We start from the raw sequence: 19,272 nt of genomic DNA, 5'->3' as shown, positions 1-19,272 counted from the left end.
GGTTCCCTCTTACAACTCAGGGCTTGTTGTCATGAAATATAATGTGTATGGGGGTATATCTGGTAGGCCCATGCCAAGATGTCCCCCTGAGAAATTATACCATGTAACAGATTTTGTATAAGGGGGTTTGTGTGGGGGAAGTGGGGGCCATGAGGACCTAGAGAAGGGGTAGAGGCAGACATGTCGACAGGAAGGCAGATAGGACAGAGCCATGAGGGCAGAGACAAGGATGGGCACAAAGGACAGAAATGTCAAGAGAGAAAAACTGGCAGGGAGCACATGGAGACAGAGAGAGCTGAAGTGGGTGCCAGTCCTTTTAAATGCTCCCTGCCAGGTGATGACATAAGCCACTGCTAGGTCCCTGGGAGAAGTCTAGTGGAATAGCCTGTAAGCTAACAGCTATTCTTAGAAAGTATCAAAGTCTTAAAATGCAAGAGTCTGAGCAACTGTCAGAGCTTGAAGAAAATAAAAGAGAATGTCTCATTGCCATGTGTGATCCAGGGCTAAATTCTGGAACAGAAAACAAACAAGCAAAACAAAAATAAAAAAAAATAAAAAAATAAAAAATCAACAACAGAAGATCTGGCAAAAATTCAAGTAAGGAAGGACTGTACTTTAGTTGATAGGATTGTATCTATGTTAACTTTCTAGTTTTGAACCTTGAGCCATAGTAATATATATTTTAAAAAAAAAAGGAGAAGAAGCCTGGGAAGGATATTTCACAATTCTGAATACTGTCTACATCCTTTAAGTCTACCATAATTTTAAAAGAGAGTTAACGAATTATAGATTGGATCATAAGTGTCACTTGCTCTAGAATACTATATACAAATTTATCGCTGTTTGTAAATTAGGAACAGTCTTGCCCCAGCTTATCCCTTGGACCCATTCACTTGGCCTCCTAGGATATAGGAGGTCTTCTGCTGTTTCTACCGCTTGGAATGTCTGTGCCCTAATAATACTAAGAATGTCTCCCTCTGCCACTCAGAACTCAGCTGCTGCTGGAGCCTTCCTTCCCTGACTACCCTCTCTAAAGCAGTCTCTGTCCTACTCAATTTCTCTGGCAGTTTTCCTTTTGTGTCTTGTGTCTGTGATTACGTGTGCTTCATTTTCTATCATCTGCCACTTAAATGTGAACTCTGGAGGGGTGGGGACAACCTGTGTCTAGTTTATCATTACTGGATTAGCTGTAAACCTGGGCAGAGTTGGTTAAGACTGTTTCAAGAAATTGGTTTCCTAGCTCTTCAGTTGCTTTTTATCTTTAAAGGATACATCTGAAAATATAATCAGCAAGTACATGTGAGTGGGTTTTTAGGTGAAATTTTAAGACCTAGTTAATTAGACCTTTTGACGGAGTGGAGACTTTGAATTATCTAATATAATGTTGCATGAGACTGACCATAATCAGTCTTGACTCTGACGGAATGCAAGGTCTCTGCAAAACACTGCCACTTAATCAGAGGCAGCACAGAAAACATATTTGCCACCAAGTTTCATCCTCAAGTGTGTGAAATGACCAAAAATTATCCCAGGATGCCTCAGTCTACTTAGATTATTTAGGAAAGACACATGTCACCAAATAATCATGCATTGCTATCCTGGATTAGATTCTTTTGGCCTTAAGTTAAATGTGTTTGTTTGTAAGTGACTTGAGTCTTTAAGGTTTTGTTTCTGTTTTTTTTTTTTTAAGTGACAGTAGTCTGCTTCATTTAGAAACAAAAAAGTGGAAAATTGCTTTCCATAGAAAGCAAAAGATTCTTGGTAGAATTGAAAGAATCTCATATTAGTCAATGAAGAGAAATACATATGGCGTTGAAACAGAAATCCTCTAGATATTTTTTAAGCTACATAAAATATGGCATGGATATGAAACATTTAAAATGAAATACAGTGTGCGGTGACAAAAAGGCAAAAATTACAGCTAGTGCAGTTTCATAAATATTCAGTGCCACAAATATCTGGCTCTCTGCTAGTCTGGACAGAAAGAAAAGACTAAAGAAGGCAGAGTCTCATGGTACAAACAGACACAGGCCCATGTTCACACTACTCTGACAGCCAGCCAACCATGCCCAGGGCTAATGCCTGAGCCCAAAGGGCACTGCTGTCCAGAAAAAAAAAAAATGGGACTGACCATGTCTCAACCAGAGGAAGCCTTTAACTGGGCTTGGATCTGTGATGGTTCTGTGAACTTTATTTATTTGCTTATTTTTGTTTGCTGGTGGTGGTGGTGGTGGTTTGTTTGGTTTTGGGTTTGGCTTTATTTGAGACCAGGTCTCTTCTCCGTAGCCTTGGCTGACCTCAGTCTCTCAGCAACCCCCCCCCAACCCCCCAGATTTTACCTCCTGAGCTCTGGGATTATAAGCATGCCCCACGACAGCAGACTTTGGGAACTTGGATCTTGAGAGGGAAGTATGAAGAGAGGCATTATTTATGTCATTTTTTTTTTTTTAAGAAATAGGTTCCAAAAACCCTTCCTCCTGCCCCAGGACTTTCTGCTGCAACCCAAGAACTGTAGTCACATGTAGGCAATCAGTAGTGAGTTCTTTGGACTTAGGTTTCCCATCCAACCTTGTATAGTTGTTGGAGAGACTGATACTAATGATGGAATACAGTTTGAAGAGTGGGGAGACTGATGGGTTGGTGAAACAACTCGGCCTTTGGATCACAATGGAAGACAGTTTTATTGAGTACACTGCATATACATTGTGTGAAGAACTGGCTGCAGGAGACAAGGGTTATGATCAGGAGCTATGTCACTTCCCCCAGATATTTCCCTTATACCACGGTGCAACTTATCTGTTGTATGGTGTAAAATGAACAAGAATTCCAGTGACACTTCAGCTGTGGTTATAGAGACAGATGATACACGTGTGCGCATCTGTATCCTCAGCATGCAGGAGGCAGAGGCCAAAGGATGTGGAAGGATTGGGAAGTTGAGGCCATCTTGAGCTACATAGCAACATTCTGTCTCAAAATACCAAGGATAGGACTAAAAAGATGGTGGTTCCATGGCTTAAAAAAAAAAAAAAACAATTGCCTTACAAGCAAAGCGTGAAAATAAATTAATAAGAGGACTTCAGTTCATATTCAAGGACTCAGAAAGCTGGGTATGGTCCATGTGTATCTGTTATCCTAGAGCTGGGATAGATTGGGAGGGTTGGGAGGATTTCTGGGGCTCACTGACCTCAAGCCATTTTTAGTAAGAGACTTGTTTCAAGGGAATGAGGCACAAAGCCATAGAGCCGAACACTCAGCATCCTCCTCTGACCTCAGGGCAAGCACTGGTGCACATACACCACACACGTTACCAGTGATGTAGTTCCATGGTAGAGTAGCTTATATTGCAAGCACACGGTCCTGTGTTTGTGGCTCTGATGATGGTGGATGTTTGGGTCCTTTCTGGCGGTTTCATGGATGCTCAGGTTTTATTGAGTCCGTTTCTAGGACAGAGAGAGAGCCGCTGTTATAAAGAATGGCGCTGATCATTTCTGTGATTCCCCTGTTACCTGCTGAGAGTGTACTCAGTACTCCTAAGGCTCCAAACGCAATATCAAAAGAAGCACCCAGCTCTGTGACGTTTTGATATTTTCTACCAAATCAGTCTGTAGACGGCAGCGGGTGTGTGCCAAATCACTGTCTTACTAAATTGCCCCATCTGTCCTTGGCTCTAAAAATAAAATCAAGTTTAAGTATAACCAATCCAGATTTGGTTCCAGCTCTGTATTTTTAAAATTTACCAAATGGTCTACCTGGGAGCCTAACACACCTTCTGTCCCCACTTCCACCTCCAACTTGCTTCCTAGTGGTTGAGGGATTTGAGTTGATTGATTTACAAAGGACAGAATGTGACTCGGGCAGCCAAGATCAAAAGTCAGCAGGAGAGAGTAATAGGAGGCAGCTAGCCTTGCTTTCTAGGCAGCCACAAAAGGTCCCCACCGGCTGCCTTGAAAAACCTAGCTCCTTCATTTCAGCTGGAAGCAGCACATTGTGGCCTCGCTTTTCAGTACAGAGGTCATTTTCTGGTTCTGATTACAGGGCACCAAACTCACTGACAGATGTATCCAAGTGAATTTGATCTCTCCTATTGTAAATGGAAGACCAGCATGGACTTTAAACGGCTGGGTGTGGGGGAGGTGGAGGGACTTACCTTGCAGCCTGCCACTTGGATTTAATTTCCTCTCATCTTTGCCCCAGAAGAGAGAGGGCCTTGGGAGTTGTCTCCCTCACTTTCTTTGTCATCAAAGTGCTCACTGTTCACCACCTCTTTCCCTGTTTTCTTCACCAGTCTTGTCTCAAGAAGAAAATGAACTGGGAAAATTTCTCCGATCCCAAGGCTTCCAAGACAAAACCCGAGCAGGGAAAATGATGCAAGCCACAGGAAAGGCCCTCTGCTTTTCCTCCCAGCAAAGGTGTGTGTAGCCTCCTTGGAGGTTCTGTTTTAGGGGGACGCACAGAGAATCTGGGACTCACTTCTTCCTATGGGGAAGTTGCACAGTCTAGAACACTTTAGCCTAAGTGTGAGGACCTATTCTGTACTTTGCTGGTTCCCACTTCCCTCTGATTTAGAAGATCCTGTGGCCTTTGTTTTCTTCCCTGGTATTTAATCTTGTTTGTCTTCTGCTCTGTGGGAGGCAGTATGGATGCCAATCATTGTGAGTGATTACATTTGACCTTCAAGTTGTTCCTAACAATCAGGCTGATCCACTTTCAGCATTTGATTAAAGCAAGAGTCTAATAAGACCAACTTGAAAGGTTCCCTCTCTGTTCTCTGTGGACTAATGAATGGCAAAGAGGTAGTGATCTGGAGGTCCAGGACCACAGTCATCAGGCCCATGGCCAGCAGCATCACCTGAGAGCCTGTTAGGCCCTGCCCCCACACCTACAAACTCTAACTGTACATTTCTAACAGATCTACAGTTGATTCTGCTGTACAGGAAAGTTTGACAGTCTCCAGGACAGAGGAAATTGTGACAGAGCTGTTGCATTTCAAAACACAACCTCAACTAATGTATCTGACCTTTTTTTTTTTTTTAAAAAAAAAAAAAAACAGTCCTGAGCGTTTGTGCCCCATAGCTGCTTTTTGTGCCCCAGAGAAAAGACTCAGTCTCTCCTTCCTTACTAATTAACAAGCCCAAGAAAATGTCTCCATTAATATCACACAGAATTATACATAAAGAAAGCTTTGCAGGTAGTTTCCAAGACTATTTAGGCTTCAGAAATTTACTTATTCAAATTGTCCCACCTGTCGTCCCTCTCATTTACCCTGACTAACTGCTTTCCCTCCCTGTGATCCAAGGGCAGGCCATTGACTGGCAACTCACAAGAGGGTTTCTATGGAAACCCAAGAAAGGTGGCACACAAACAACAACAAAAAAAAAGGCCGGCAGAATCTACAGACTTCATTCTTGGACATTCTAGTTCTTGCTGATAATACTTGGACCCTGACTTGTGTGCAGTAGCAGCAGTCATAATTGAATATTGGCATTTCCAACTGTTTCCTACCACAGGTTAAGTTTTTTAAAAGAGTATTTTCTTATAATCTTGAATTGTACCCTTAATGCTTAAAACAAACCAACCAAAAAGAGGAAAAGTCTAAAACCGGTGCGTTATAACCCCTTGATAGATAGTTCTTTTGTGTAGACAGCCTCTTCTAATCTTAAAAGGATAATTGATTCCTGGGAAATCAGGAAATAAATGCTCTTAAGTTAAGATTATAAGTATCACTGATTTCAGCGAGAAAAAGTCTGTGTACCTATACACCAGTACTACTAACCTATTTATCAAAAACAGTGTTAAAACTCAGATCACATTGAAGGTTACCATCATCAATCGCATTTATTACTTACTTATGATTATTCAGTTCTAGTCTGGATGATTATGTCCCAAAATGGGCACTCAAAGTATCCATAAATCAACTTAAGTTAATGTTAAATCTCTGTGTGTGTGTGTGTGTGTCTCTTTGTCTCTCTCTGTGTCTCTGTCTCTGTCTCTCTCTCTGTCTCTGTCTGTCTCTCTCTCTCTTACACACACACACAGACACACACACACAAGTAAAAACAGTCAACAAAACAATGCAAGTACTTGAAAGCATCTACTGTAGACTAGCAGACAGCAGTCTCCACCGATTTAATGAGGTGCGGCCAGCTAGTTGGGAAGGTGGCCTCTTCCACAGTGGCTTTGCTTTCACAGCTGCTTGCCAGCCACATGAAGTCACACCCAGTTCTCCTAAACGTGATGGAGGTGGCAGGAAAATGCCATGAAATCACTCCAAATGTGAATTCTTAGTTGAGTGAACATGATTTAGAGTATTCCAGAATGTTCTTTTTAAATTTACTTTAACTGTATGTGTGTCTTTCTGTATGCCAATGTATGTATGTGTACATACAGGTGACTACAGAGGCCAGGGGAGCATTCCAGGCCAGGAAGAGCTGGAGTTACAGGCAGTTGTGACCCAGTGACATGGGGCCTAAGAACTGAACTTGGTCTTCTGTGAGCTGCATTTGCTTTTAACTGTTAAACCAACTTTCCAGCCCTACTGAATATGTTTTTAGCATGAACAGCACCATAGCAGATAGTTTTTATATGTTATTATGTATGGTAATAACTTAGCAAATTGATATTTTATTAAATAATGCTAATCTTTTAGATTTTCAATGTGTAAATATTTGGGGAAAAAAACAAAAATTAAAGAAACAAAAAACCCCACAGGATTCTATCACCTGGGCATGCTCTGATATACTTAGCCCAAACCTCCTCCTGTTTTGTTCTTTTGTCTTTTTGTTTGTTTTAAGGATGTTGGTTGTGTCTGTCTGTCTCTCTGTCTCTCTCTGTCTCTCTGTCTCTCTCTCTCTCTGTGCATGTTCGTGTGTGTGTGCGTGTGTGTGTGTGTGTGTGTGTGTGTGTGTGTGTGTGTTACCTGTGGCACCCATAGAGATCAGAAGCCAATATCCAATACCCTATAAGCTGGAGTTACAGGTACCACCTTGGGTGCTGATGATAGACTCAGGCCTTCTGCAGGCATAGTACTCACTTTTAACACTGTCATTAACGCCCTCTATTATTTAACTTTCCCTACTAAGAATAAATATCTTGGTGCAGCCCTTTAGTTATTTTATTAACTATTCCCACTGGGTAGATTTTTATAAATGAAAAGGCGAGTCAGGCCTGCATTGAAGGATGATATTTTCAGTTAGAAAGAGTATCTTTCTCTGGTCTAGACCCCTTTTTTTTTATACTCCAGTGACTGGATTTTCACCATTCTGATTTACATGGATCAGCCTATGGCGTGGTGGCACAGAAGAGGATAGATGCTGTTTTGTATATGCTCTTTTAAATTTTCAAACATCATGCTATTGTAACACTAAAGGATCTGCATAACGTCCTGCATTCCAAGGGATTGAGAGTAGTTTATTCACAGTACTCATCGTTAGCAAATGGAGGAAAGTATACAAAATCTAAAGGAAGAGAAAATGAGTCAGAAAGTGAACGACGCCCTCTGGGAGCCATCTGAGGACTGTTTATCTTCAAATAGACGTCCTCTGTGCTATAAACCTTCACACTGGTGACACTTTCCATCTGCTATATGTTATGTCGGACGTAAAGCACATATGGAATTTAAACCACCAGTATAAAGCACAAACTTATTTCATGGCACAGTGACATGACTTTTTGAGAAGACTTCTAACATCTAGATAGGTCAGCGTGGTCAAGCTCCTATCAAAGATGTGATCTACATTTAAAACAGTACATTACAGGTGACAGGAAAGCTGGAGAAAAGAGGAAATGAGATGTTTTCTTAAGGTTTGTTGCAGCATTTAAAATTTCAGAGTAGTGCAGACGTATAAGGCATTGGAGACACAAACAGAGCTGCCAGAAGCTTGCTTCAGCTTACCAATACCGTTGTTCCCTTTGACTGAGTAACTTTGCTTGCACATGGGATCTTAAATGTTCATCGTATGTTTAATGTTTTCACCTTTGGTCTGAAACTTTATAGAGAATATGTTTTATGTGACTGGCGTGAGGGTTTAGTATTGTTCCTGCCGAGGCCCCAAGTTTCATTCTTACCACCAGGTGGCTCCCAAACACCTACGACTCCAGCTTCAGGGAGTCTGACATTTTTATAGCCTCCAAGAGCACCTACATTCACAGACAGACAGACAGACAGACACACACACACACACACACACACACACACACACACACACCACATCAACATAGATAACTCAAAACAAAAACAAGCGCTTGAGAAAAGAAAGAATATGTTTTGAAAATGTGAGTCATCCGACATTGCTTCATTGGTTTCAAATATGGAAGAAGCAGTATTTTGAAACCCAATAAATATTTTACCTAACGTTACAGTATGCTTTCCTTTTTTATAAATAAATGACAGTTTTTATAGCCAGTGCTTACTGTTACAATAATTTTACACGTGTACAATATGCATTCATTTCTGGTGTGATGTTTGTTTGTTTACTGGCAGTACTTGAGCAGGAACCCAGGTCTTTGCTAGAGCTAGGCAAAAGCTGAGCCACTGAGTTAAAGCTCTGACCCTCCCTTTCTCCCTCCCTCCCTTTCTTCCTTTTCTCTCTTTCCCTCACTTTCTTTTAAGCCAGGATCTCAGGTACCCTAGGTCCGCTGAGGGTAATCTTGAACGTCTAATTGCCCCGTCCTCTGTATGGATTAAGCTGTATACCACCACACCTGGTTTCTTCTATCTATGATGATTGAATCATGCAGCCTATCTGAGAATGCTGACACGCCATAGACCCTCAGTCACTGTGCTTTTCTTCTTTCCCAACTCATTAAAGACTCTTAAACAATCTCTGCCTTAGCCTTGTTTCCATTAGAGAAAATTGTAGGTTTTGATTGAGGAGTAATAAAAGTGGCCAGGTCAAGGATACCTGAGTCATGCCTATCCCATCCCATCCCTCCCTCCACACATGGCCCAAAATTCAGCAACAGAGGAGACAGGGAGTGGCCAGGAATGGAAATAGGAATGGCCTTGCCTTGACTATCCTTCACTGACATAGGCTTGGTTTCAACTTCAAATAAACACTGTCTAGGCCTGGGGCCACCCAGCAACACAAATGGAGTGCTTCTTAATGGTCCAGTTGACTAATAACTAAAGGATCAGGATGCAGGCAATCTCTGGATGATTCCCACATTCACACACATTTTGGTTAGTATCTGCCTCCTAACAAGGCATCTGCATTCTAGACAGTGGTCTAAGTTCTTGGGTTCATGATGCATGCAGGATGTCAGGATTTGGAACCGTTCCCTTTCTTTGTTTCATGATTATAGCTATGCTCTCTTGGACAGGTTGGCCTTGAGAAACCCTTTGTGTCGATTTCACCAAGAAGTAGAGACGTTTAGACATCGGGCCATCTCTGATACCTGGCTGACAGTGAACCGCATGGAGCAATACCGGACAGAATATAGAGGGGCGTTATTATGGATGAAGGACGTGTCTCAGGAACTTGATCCAGACCTCTACAAGCAAATGGAGAAGTTCAGGAAGGTAGGAAGTTTTCTTCCTGAGGGTTGTCAAAAGGACCACCTGCTAGAAGGCAACCAAGTGTGATTTGAATCCCTCTGGTAAAGAAGACGTAACTCAAAAGCACCAAGGATACAATTAATCACTGCTGACAGTTTTTAAATGTGACAGGATACCAATTAATGTGATATATAATTCTCTAAGGATAAGAGAAGGGAACAGCTGGAAATTGCTGGGATTTTGTGGCTGGTTTTAATTGAAGTCAGATTTTCATATAATGTGCACTTTTTATAAGGTTGTCACTTGTAAATGCCTCTTCGTGTGTAACTAAAAATCGAGGGTAGGTTACATACATCTAGAAAGTGAGACTAGACGGTTTAGCAAGTCTTTTTAATTGATAATTCATGTTGAAACCAGTAAAATAATAACAATTCTTTTATGATAGACTCAGAGGCACTAGGATATAGTTGTGTAGAATGGTATTGACTGTACCTGCTACTGATCTCTTCAGAAATTTCTCTGAGGAACATAAGAGCCAAAAAAATGAATATTCTGTCTAATTTTCCTGAGGAATAATCTTCAGTTCCTTTAAAAAAAAAAAAAAATCACCTTGTGTTAATGTAGTCAATTGGAGCCTTTTAGCCACAGGAATACATCCTACCACTAGGTGGCAGCCAAACACAGAGCATTTACTGAACATGTGTCCTGATTTTGTAGTGGTTGTGTACACACACTCTTGGTAGTTCTTTGTTTGGGCAACTGGGTGTGTTTGAGGGCATGAAAGAAAAAAAAAACAGCCAAATGTTAGGCCTGACATAATATTGTGTCAACTCCCTTAGTCATTTCAACTGATCCATTCATAATTAGAAATGTTGTTTAAAAGGCTTAGATTCCTTTTTAGGGACATCACTTTGGAACTATGAACCTGGAACCCTGGCTGGCATGTAGGAGGTTAAGAGTGGGAGTTAAGGGACGGAAAGAGCTTCTCTTGCTCAAGAGAGTGCTCACTGCTTCTTGACCTAGCTATTAGAGCAACAGAAATTCCTCTCGAAGTTAAGTTTTCTCTTGGTTTGTAGTTCAGACTCCCTCCCTGTAAAGGGAACCAGCCTCGTTTTCTCTCCGTGCTTTCTGCATGTCAGTGTCAGCCTTCTCTGTAAGGCAGGCTGCCCTACCCAGGCAAAGGTGGGACTGTGAAGTTCATCTCATCGAGGAAGATGTGATGGAACTCATTCATCCTTTGAAAAAGAAAAAAAAAATCAGATTTCATGATATTAAACAGATCAAATGTTTACGGTTCGGTAACTAGACGTTGGTGAGCCCAGGCTGGTTTGTAAGTTTTCTGACTTTGTAATTAGGCCAGTCATTTATTTTGTCGTTAGTATTTTATCTGGGGATTCAGAGGATAATGGGGGTGGAATTGGTGTTAGAAAAAAAGAACGAATGAGAGAAAAGTAAAGCTGCCTCCAGGGCACATGGCTGACGGTTTTATTTAGTGCCGCCTTAATGTTTGCCATAATCAACACACATTGTTGTTTTCTTTGGTAGATGAGATTGAGAGCTATGGTAGGTAGCTAAACCGAGGTCAAACAAGGAAGTAGAAACTAGAATCCTTGAAAATAGATACCGTTTCCCCACCAAGAGACAAAGGAAGTCAAACAATATACCTAAAAGTGGCAACGGCAGTTTCATAGTAACACCTTGTATGGGAGCTCTTCCATTATCGAAGAGTTTGGGGGTACCTCCAATGTGCCAGATAGTACAAGAAAACAGAGTTATTCTAGAAGGCTGAAGAATTTCCTGGGGGTTTGTGTTTATTTGGTTTTGTTTGGTGGGAGGTGGTTGCTAGCTGTGTAAGACTGAAACAAAAACCGAGTTCTTCGTCATTTGGTTTGAACGTTGAAACATTTGCCATCGTTTAATGTCATCAGTCTCTTGATCCTGGAAAATATGGGTGGTTTGGGTTTTTTTAAATCCTTTCCTGCGCAGTAGTAGCTGAAGCTATGCCTGCCTCCCTAATCCTGTGTGTGCTGGATCCAATTTAATAGCTGGATGTGGTGGACTTGGACTTGGGGAAAGAATATTTTTGAGAGAAGACTGTCTTCAAGAGTGTATTTGATTATCCTTGACTCAAGGAAGAAAGGAGACTACATTGGTTCTCTCCAGAGGCTGACCCCAGAGTCAGTCCAGTGCCCAGCCCCGAGTTAGCACTTACATGACAAATGGCAAGCTTCCAGGCAGAGTCCAAGGGACCAGAGCCACCAGTCCTCAGGTCACTCAGCATCCCCACTGGATGTAAGTGATCACCTTAGAAATTGACATATGTGATTGCTCAGGTAAAAATTAGGACTGATGTGTGGTTTGCTGCTGTCTTTGGGGGATGTGCTCAAGAGTAAGCTTTCTGTTCTGCTACAGTGTACTTGCAGACTAACTCCAAGTATGCTTTAGAGTCTTGTCCAGGTGAGATTCCACCTTAAAGAGAGTCTCTGCTATCTCTCAGGAATGTGTTCCCTAAGTCATTTGGTACAGTGACCCAGAGTGGTCACGGTGCTGTCCCCTCAGCTCTATCTCCTCCTCCACAGTTCAGCTGATCAAGCCAGGACTTTAAGTTTGGTTGAGTTCACATATTCTGGAGGAGACAAAGCTCTAAGTTTTACTTCATGGTATGGCCCCCTATTTGTAATTTCCAGAAAGTGTCCATTCACTCATTCGCTCACTGATATTTTCAATATCATTCAACAAATGATATTGAAGCCCGATTCCATGCTAGTTAGCACAGAGGGGTGTGGCTTGGTACCAAGTCCTGATCATTTGGGCGTAAGACACATAAACAGGATACAGTGTGTTGAATGGTTTTTCTGGGATGAAATGGTACTACAAATAAAAAAGTCTAGATGAGGGATCTCAGATGAAGCAGCACCCCTCCTCCAACAAAAAGAAAGAATGAGTAATAGTGTGGTAGTTCATGTTTGTCAACTTGACATCTAGAATCACCCAGGAGCTGGTCTTTGGGCCACGCCTGAGAAGATAGTGTTATCTTAATTACATTCATTTATGTGAGAAGACTCATCTTAATTGTAGGCGGGACCATTCCGTGGCTTGGGTCCTGGAGTGAGTGAAAAAGAGGGAGAGTTGAGAGCATACAATCCATGTTCTCTTCTGACTGTGAGACTTATGACCAGCTACTCTAAGCTCCTGCCGCCTTGACTTGCTGCCATAATGGGCTGTACCTTGCACAAACCCTTCCTGCACTCAGTTGCTTTTGTCAACACTAAAGATACCAAGACAAATAGGAAGGACTCAGATGGAGGGGTGGGAAACAGCAGTGTTTACCTGAGGAGTCACTGTGGACAGAGGCCCAAGGTGGAAGCAACATAACATGTAGAAGCAGCATCAAGTGACGTAAGTGTAGAGACAGAGGCACCTAAGCAACAAGGCCTGACAGGGAACAGGACTAAAGAAGGAGATATAGAAACAGACACAGATACAAGGCACACACACACACACACACACACACACACACACACATCTGTAAGGAGTGGGTGGAAAAGTGTTGAGAAGGGGATGAGTGTTACAAAATTTGTGTTCACAACAACTAGATTTCATGTTAGAACAGACAGTAGAATAGAAACCATATAAAAGATGGTATGCCTGGGTCCTGGCAGGATGAAGACGAGAGAGAAACACACTGTTCTGACCTCTGGCAGACTCAGTAAAGTGTCACTTTGATTACAAAGTTCTTTATTATTTTTAGAAATAAGCAGAGTAAACATAGATGAAAGTTAAATTGGAAGTGAATTTTCATCTCCAACCAAGATTAATTTTTTTCCCGGCATTTCCCAACTGTCATGAAACAGCACGGTCACAGTGAGCTAGACAGAACCGGTGAATGAAAGTTTTAAATTAAACAAAGCAAATGAAGCCCAGGGGCTGAAGATGGCTCTGCACATCAACACTAGGAGTCGTTACTAAGTGTTCCTGTGTGGAACTAAGGACACAGAGAGGAGAGCTTGCTCCTAGCCTTCTGGACGAACCCAGTTAGTCATCTGCTCTTTATCAAAATGACTCAGAGGAAAGAGATTATCTCGAGAGTTGAGGCGGCAGGGAGCCGCTCTCCAGGCTACCAGGTAGGAGCCTCTGGGTGGACTTGCTGTTGGACACTCCTCCTGACATGATGGTTCACCCTAGTACCACGAGATAGTTTATGGGCGCAGTTAGTTTGTGATATATGTGCCCTTTGAAGGTAGAGTAAAAGGGTATGATTTAAAAATAGAAGTCAGCTTCTCGTAGCAGATTACGTCAGCTGAAGCTGTGAACTCAGCAGAGCCTCTGAAGCCTGTGCCCTTGAGAGCTTCTGTGGTCAATTAAGTGTCTTGTTTTTCTTGAAAGTCAGAAATGGGATGGAAGGTAATTATTCTAAATGGAATAAAAGCTAGGCTAGGTGTAAGAAAATCGTCCTGAAGCCTCTAAAGAGATAGTCTGGAAATGTATATGTGGGCATTTGTAGGACTCGGCCTTTGTAGGTAAGGGTACAGGAGCCACTGTCTTAACCTGAGCCATTTACTAAACAGTTTAATGAAATCCTGCAGCATTAGCCTAGTGTTTCATTACAGTAATGTCTAAAAGGCATTCTAGGAACTGTGAGTGATATGTGGTGGGATTCTTAGGCCTGTCTGTCTCTGTTGCAAATACCATCAAGTTGTAGAGCCCTGATAATCCACTGGTCATGTCATCAAAGGACAAGTTACACTAAGGCTTATTAACAAGCTGGGCAGTTTACAGGTAGGACCTTACTTAGAGCCATCAGTCAGTAGTGACCCTGTGTCCCAGTGGTGAAGGTTTGAGTCAAAGAGTTTGGTCTCCAACTGATAAACAGCAGTATTGATAATAGACATTTCTTTTTTTTTTTCCCTGTGAACAAAGACTGGGGTTAATTAATTTGACACTTTTATTAATTACTGCTGAAATCATTGGTTCTTGTCAGAGGTCAGGCTCTTTTAGCAATTGAGGGCAGGTCCCAGGGGAGTTGAGCCTCTAAGTATTACAGGATTGTTCCACTCCCCCCTCCCCTTGCCCTGTGAGAGAGGCCTTCAGTTTTTGCCTTGCATCTCTGCTCTCTGGATAAAACCAGTCTGTGCTTCAATTCAAAGCCAGAATAGGTCTGAGACCCCCCACCAACCAGGGTTGACTGAATAGGTAATCTTTTGTTTGGCCTGTACTGTGGGCCAATGTTAAAGTATCTAAGCAGAACTTTAACCTTCTTGGCCTTTGCTTTGTTCCTAAAAGGGGGAAGGGGCTGACTCCATTGTCTCTTCTGCCTGTGCTCATTCTAGAATTCTGCATATGGGTTGAGCCCTTTTATGAAGTGAGGTGAAAATTCCTTTTATAAAGTTAATACTCTTTTAAAATGTATCTGTTTCATAGTTTTTAGCATTCATTGGATGATTTTGGTATGTCCCTGTGTTTGTTTTGCTTTAGATGTTCAACTGGGGCACTTGGTATTTGTGGTCCCCCAAGCACAGGGATTCTTGCTGCCAAAATGCCACAGGAAAAGCCTAAATTTTCACATGGCACAACTTGGAAGGGAACTAATAATTATGGGCCGGCTTTCAACTCTGACTCTCATCAGATGAGGCCTTTGGGCCTTTGTGTCTCTTTATTGATTTTCCTCTCTCTCTCTGAACTTAGTCAATAGGCTGCACTAAGACTATTTAGACAAACACTCTTAGAAGAGATAACCCTGGCAGAGATGGTGGCTGCTGCTCATGACTGAGAACAGGAAGGAGGATGGAGCCCGTGTCCTTTGTCAAGCTCCACTCTGTTCCCACCGCAGCCTGCACCATCTGGGGACACTTAGGCCTAAGTCTGATTTTGCCTCTACTAAATGCAGTCAGGCAGTCAGGCTTCCTCTCTCTCTCTCTCTCTCTGTCTCTCTCTGTCTCTCTCTCATTCTCTCTCTCCCTCCTTCCCTCCCTCCCTCCCTCCCTCACCCCCTCATCCTCCCTCTCTCTGTGACATTACTTTTCTCCAGTTCATTAAGCCCTAAAATATGTAAGCTCGCCCATGAAGACATACAGCCACTGGGATGGGCGAGCACTGACTTCTAAAGTCTATCTGGCTTCCGCCTCAAGGACATTCTCATCTTGCTGAGTCCACTTACCTCCTTAGATGGCTAGGGGAAAAAACTCAGATGGCTTCATTCATAGTTCTTGGTCAGAGGAGTCTTTGATGTTTGCAAGCTGATAATGCCCGTTGCATACAGATATTATTGCTTTTATTATTATGGTTGAGGTAGAATTCATCGGGGGTAGAAGGATATTGATACATACCTTTCTCCATGTATTTCTTACTGCCTATAGATGATTTCACAATACCATGGCAGAGTGGAGTGACCACAACAGAGGCCAAAGGCCTGCAAAGCCAGCAGCACTCTGATCCTTTACGGCTTGCCAGCAGATGCTTATGGTGATGCATGCCATGATGAAGGACTTGATGATTTGTTCACTTTTACTTGTAGTTGTCTACCTTCTAAACCAGGTCTCTTTGAACATAATTTCTTTGGGCTGATACCTAGGGGTGGCTGGTTCATACGGTAGTGTTAGTTTCAGTTTTCTGGGAGGGCCTCCTGTGCTGTTGATGGTAAGAAGTTTTGCATTAGGAAGTTGGCTTGCTCTCTGTCTTCTGTTGTGCAATATTCAAATGTCCAGAAGACAATAGTTCATACAAATGCAGGGGTGTATCTGGTTTACATGTGATGGTTTAAAACAGTGCACCCTTTATCTTTTAAATTTCTAATTCCACACATGGACATTCTGTGTCAGGATGAAACATTAGAACATTAGAGAAAGGACCAGAGAGATGGTGCTAAGTATCATATAACTCCCTTAGTTCAGACTCCATACTTTTTCTTTCCATTTTTTGAATAGAATTTTAACTATCATATATTCATTGTATATGATCCTGAGTTTTATAAGAGCGTTTTAATATATAATGTGCTTTGAGCATATCCTCCCCAAGCCCCTCCCGTCTCCCTCCCATCCATCCGCTTTGTGACCCTGCAAAATTTCACATCTACATTTGTGTCATGTCATATACATTCACAACTGTGTGTAGCTATAGAAAATGTAGCATCTTAAAATGAGAGAAAACATGATGCATGCCTTTCTGATGCTGTCTGGTTCATATATATATATGAATATAACCAAAATGATGATTCAGATCTGTTTCTGTGTCTGGGGCCTCAAGGACATTAAAGCATGCAGAGAAAGCTGAGATTGTATGGGAAACAACAGCTCATACTTGTCCCTCACCCAAGAACAATGAATGAAAAGAAAACCACAAAGGTATGCAATTAAAGTTTTAATTTTGCATACCCATGTTTTCTAGCTACTTACCTCCGTTAGGCCAGTGCTTAGGAGTTGTACCTCAGTCACTGACAGTACCAAGAAGCTTTTCTCCACGGACAGATGCAGTGACACCATATATGTCTGAGGAAGTGGAGGTGCAATGCCAAGCCCCATTCTTCCATTTCACCTACTCTTCATGGAACTGCCTGCTGCGTATCCTGACCAATGGATAGTGCCATGAATTGTGTATCAGGAAGAAAACAGAATGAATGTCTTGTTGGACCACACTGCAAAGAGATGTAAATATGTGAGAATGTAATCTGGGAAGTCATGGCCATGCACATGACTTAGTTCTTTGGCTGAAAAATGCCAAAGTCGTTGTTATAGTTAGATATACAATTGTTAATACAATGTGCTTGGTATTATTATTATTATTATTATTATTTAAACACACAGTGAAATCTTTGCATCTGGCACTATCCCAAGCTATTTGCTAGTATAAACTTACTTAATCCTGTTAATAAACAAACCAAGAAAATATTGTTATCAACATTTTGCAAATGAGGAGACAGGTACACACAGGAAGGAACCTAGTTAAGTCTATCCAGCTTGCCTCAGAACCCAGGCACACTATGCGGCTTACACAGCATCCCTCTCATGGTGCCTTAGATTTTCATGAGTGAGCCCTTCACTTTGGATATAACCCAAATATCACCCCATTTTAGAGACATGAAAATACCCAGCCTTGTGGGGTTAAGAACCTGACTGTGATCCCAAACAGTGTTCAGTCTCTTCATTTACAGAACACAACAACAAATAGAAATCCAGGAGTACCATGGCTCCTTGACCATAAACCTGAAGACCCATGCTCTCAGGATAAGATGCTGGGCAAGGTACTGAGCTCACTAGCCACTCTAAGCCCCACTTTGCAGACTGTGGCTCCCCACACAGGATGACAGATTCCAGAGCATGATTTACAGGGTGCACTTAGCACACTGCAGTGCAAGTGCTTGCTACACATTAGCTTTTGTCATAGTCACTGTGTTTGTTACTGAGTCTCCAAGAGAAAAATTTGATATCCAGTGAAACACATGTTAAACAAACCTCTTATGTAGGTGTCTGGCTGGAAGGGACCACAGCCTTGGGTTGTCCCCTCAGAGTGAACTGAAGGAAAGCTGCTTGTTGTAATGGGCTATCAGATAAGTTGCCAGATAAGAGTTTCTAGGGATGATGTCACCCCTGTGCCTTCTTCCATACCTGGCTTCTTCCATCACAAGGTACACATGATTTTCAAAGCACCTATGCCCAAGTTTTCTTCCTCCCTGTCCCCTCACTGCCTGGAGATGCTGGGGTTCATGTCAAAGTTGTCTTTTGTTGTAGTATGAACGACAACCCACATCTCTTTGCCTAGGACCATTTATCCCTCTTTGCTATAATCTACCTTCAAGGGTAGAATCTTTGAAAAAAAAATGGCAGTTGGATCTAAAACTGATTTTATAAATGGATGGCCTAAGAAATTAAACAGTAGTGTCTGGGCCTTTTATCCTTGATACACCTTCACAGCTTTTATATTATTTCTGTTTTTAGTTAGATTTCTTGGCAAGAAGGATTGAAATTTCAGCAAACAAATGTTCATGGTGTGCTTACATCTTTAAAAGTTTGGGGATATTTTGGTACAAATCGAGTAAACATATTTACACACAGCCCCAAAATAACAAGGAAGTTTAAATACATTTCTGTCACATCCTGTTCTGTTTCCCAAGCTGGAGGTTCATTTTTCAGCGCCTGGCAGCAATGAGTCATTTGCCACATGCAGGGGGTCTTCAGTTTCTAATTGTTCTACATCTAAAGTATTTGTTGGATTGGTTTTGTCCTCTCACCCATACTGCTGTTTCTTGAGTAGAGGCTTCCTCAATATGAACCTCTATAACAGACTCTCATCCTCCACAGTAACAATAACCCTCATTCTGTACCACGAGCTGGCTGTGTTCCTGGATAAAACCTTCCTGTGCCTTCTTCTCAGCCACTTTGTAAGTCCAGACTCTACAGTATGCACTAACTTAACACCATTTTCCATTGTCCCTCCGGAGCGACACCCTCTGCTGGTTACATGCACATGATAGGTATGCATGAAATATTTAGCCTTGCTAGAAGCTGTGCTCTTCGCCATATCCTTAAATACTCTGCTCAATACTGGAGATCCCCCCTCATTCTTCTGCCATTCCTATAGTGTTCTAAGGCACCCTATCATTAAAGCCACCGCACCCTATCAGCCTGCACAACCCATCAAATGAGTGAATTGGTAAATGCATGGGTTTAAGCTTCCTTGGAAGCAGAAGCAAGAGAGTGTACACTTTGGAATCCAAATTGTAAAATAAACAAATACAGTATGTGTTTGTGTGTGTGTGTGTGTGTGTGTGTGTGTGTGTGTGTGTG

General features: G+C 42.0%; 1 protein-coding gene across 3 annotated transcripts in view; it reads left to right on the top strand.

The window, feature by feature from the left end:
* Window positions 1-19,272, top strand: part of Ica1 (islet cell autoantigen 1) — a 136,707-nt gene that overhangs the window by 30,309 nt on the left and 87,126 nt on the right. For all 3 annotated transcript variants that reach the window (XM_028755950.1, XM_028755951.1, XM_028755949.1), the window contains exons 5-6: window positions 4,286-4,409; window positions 9,319-9,517. In XM_028755950.1, the coding sequence (XP_028611783.1) occupies window positions 4,286-4,409; window positions 9,319-9,517 (323 nt within the window). The remainder of the gene's footprint in view (window positions 1-4,285; window positions 4,410-9,318; window positions 9,518-19,272) is intronic.

Source organism: Grammomys surdaster, unplaced genomic scaffold (genome assembly GCF_004785775.1).
Source record: "Grammomys surdaster isolate TR1022 unplaced genomic scaffold, NIH_TR_1.0 126091, whole genome shotgun sequence".
NCBI classification, from domain to species: domain Eukaryota; kingdom Metazoa; phylum Chordata; class Mammalia; order Rodentia; family Muridae; genus Grammomys; species Grammomys surdaster.
The sequence above is the reverse complement of the archived record's forward strand: the minus strand, read 5'-3'. Positions and strand labels throughout refer to the sequence as shown.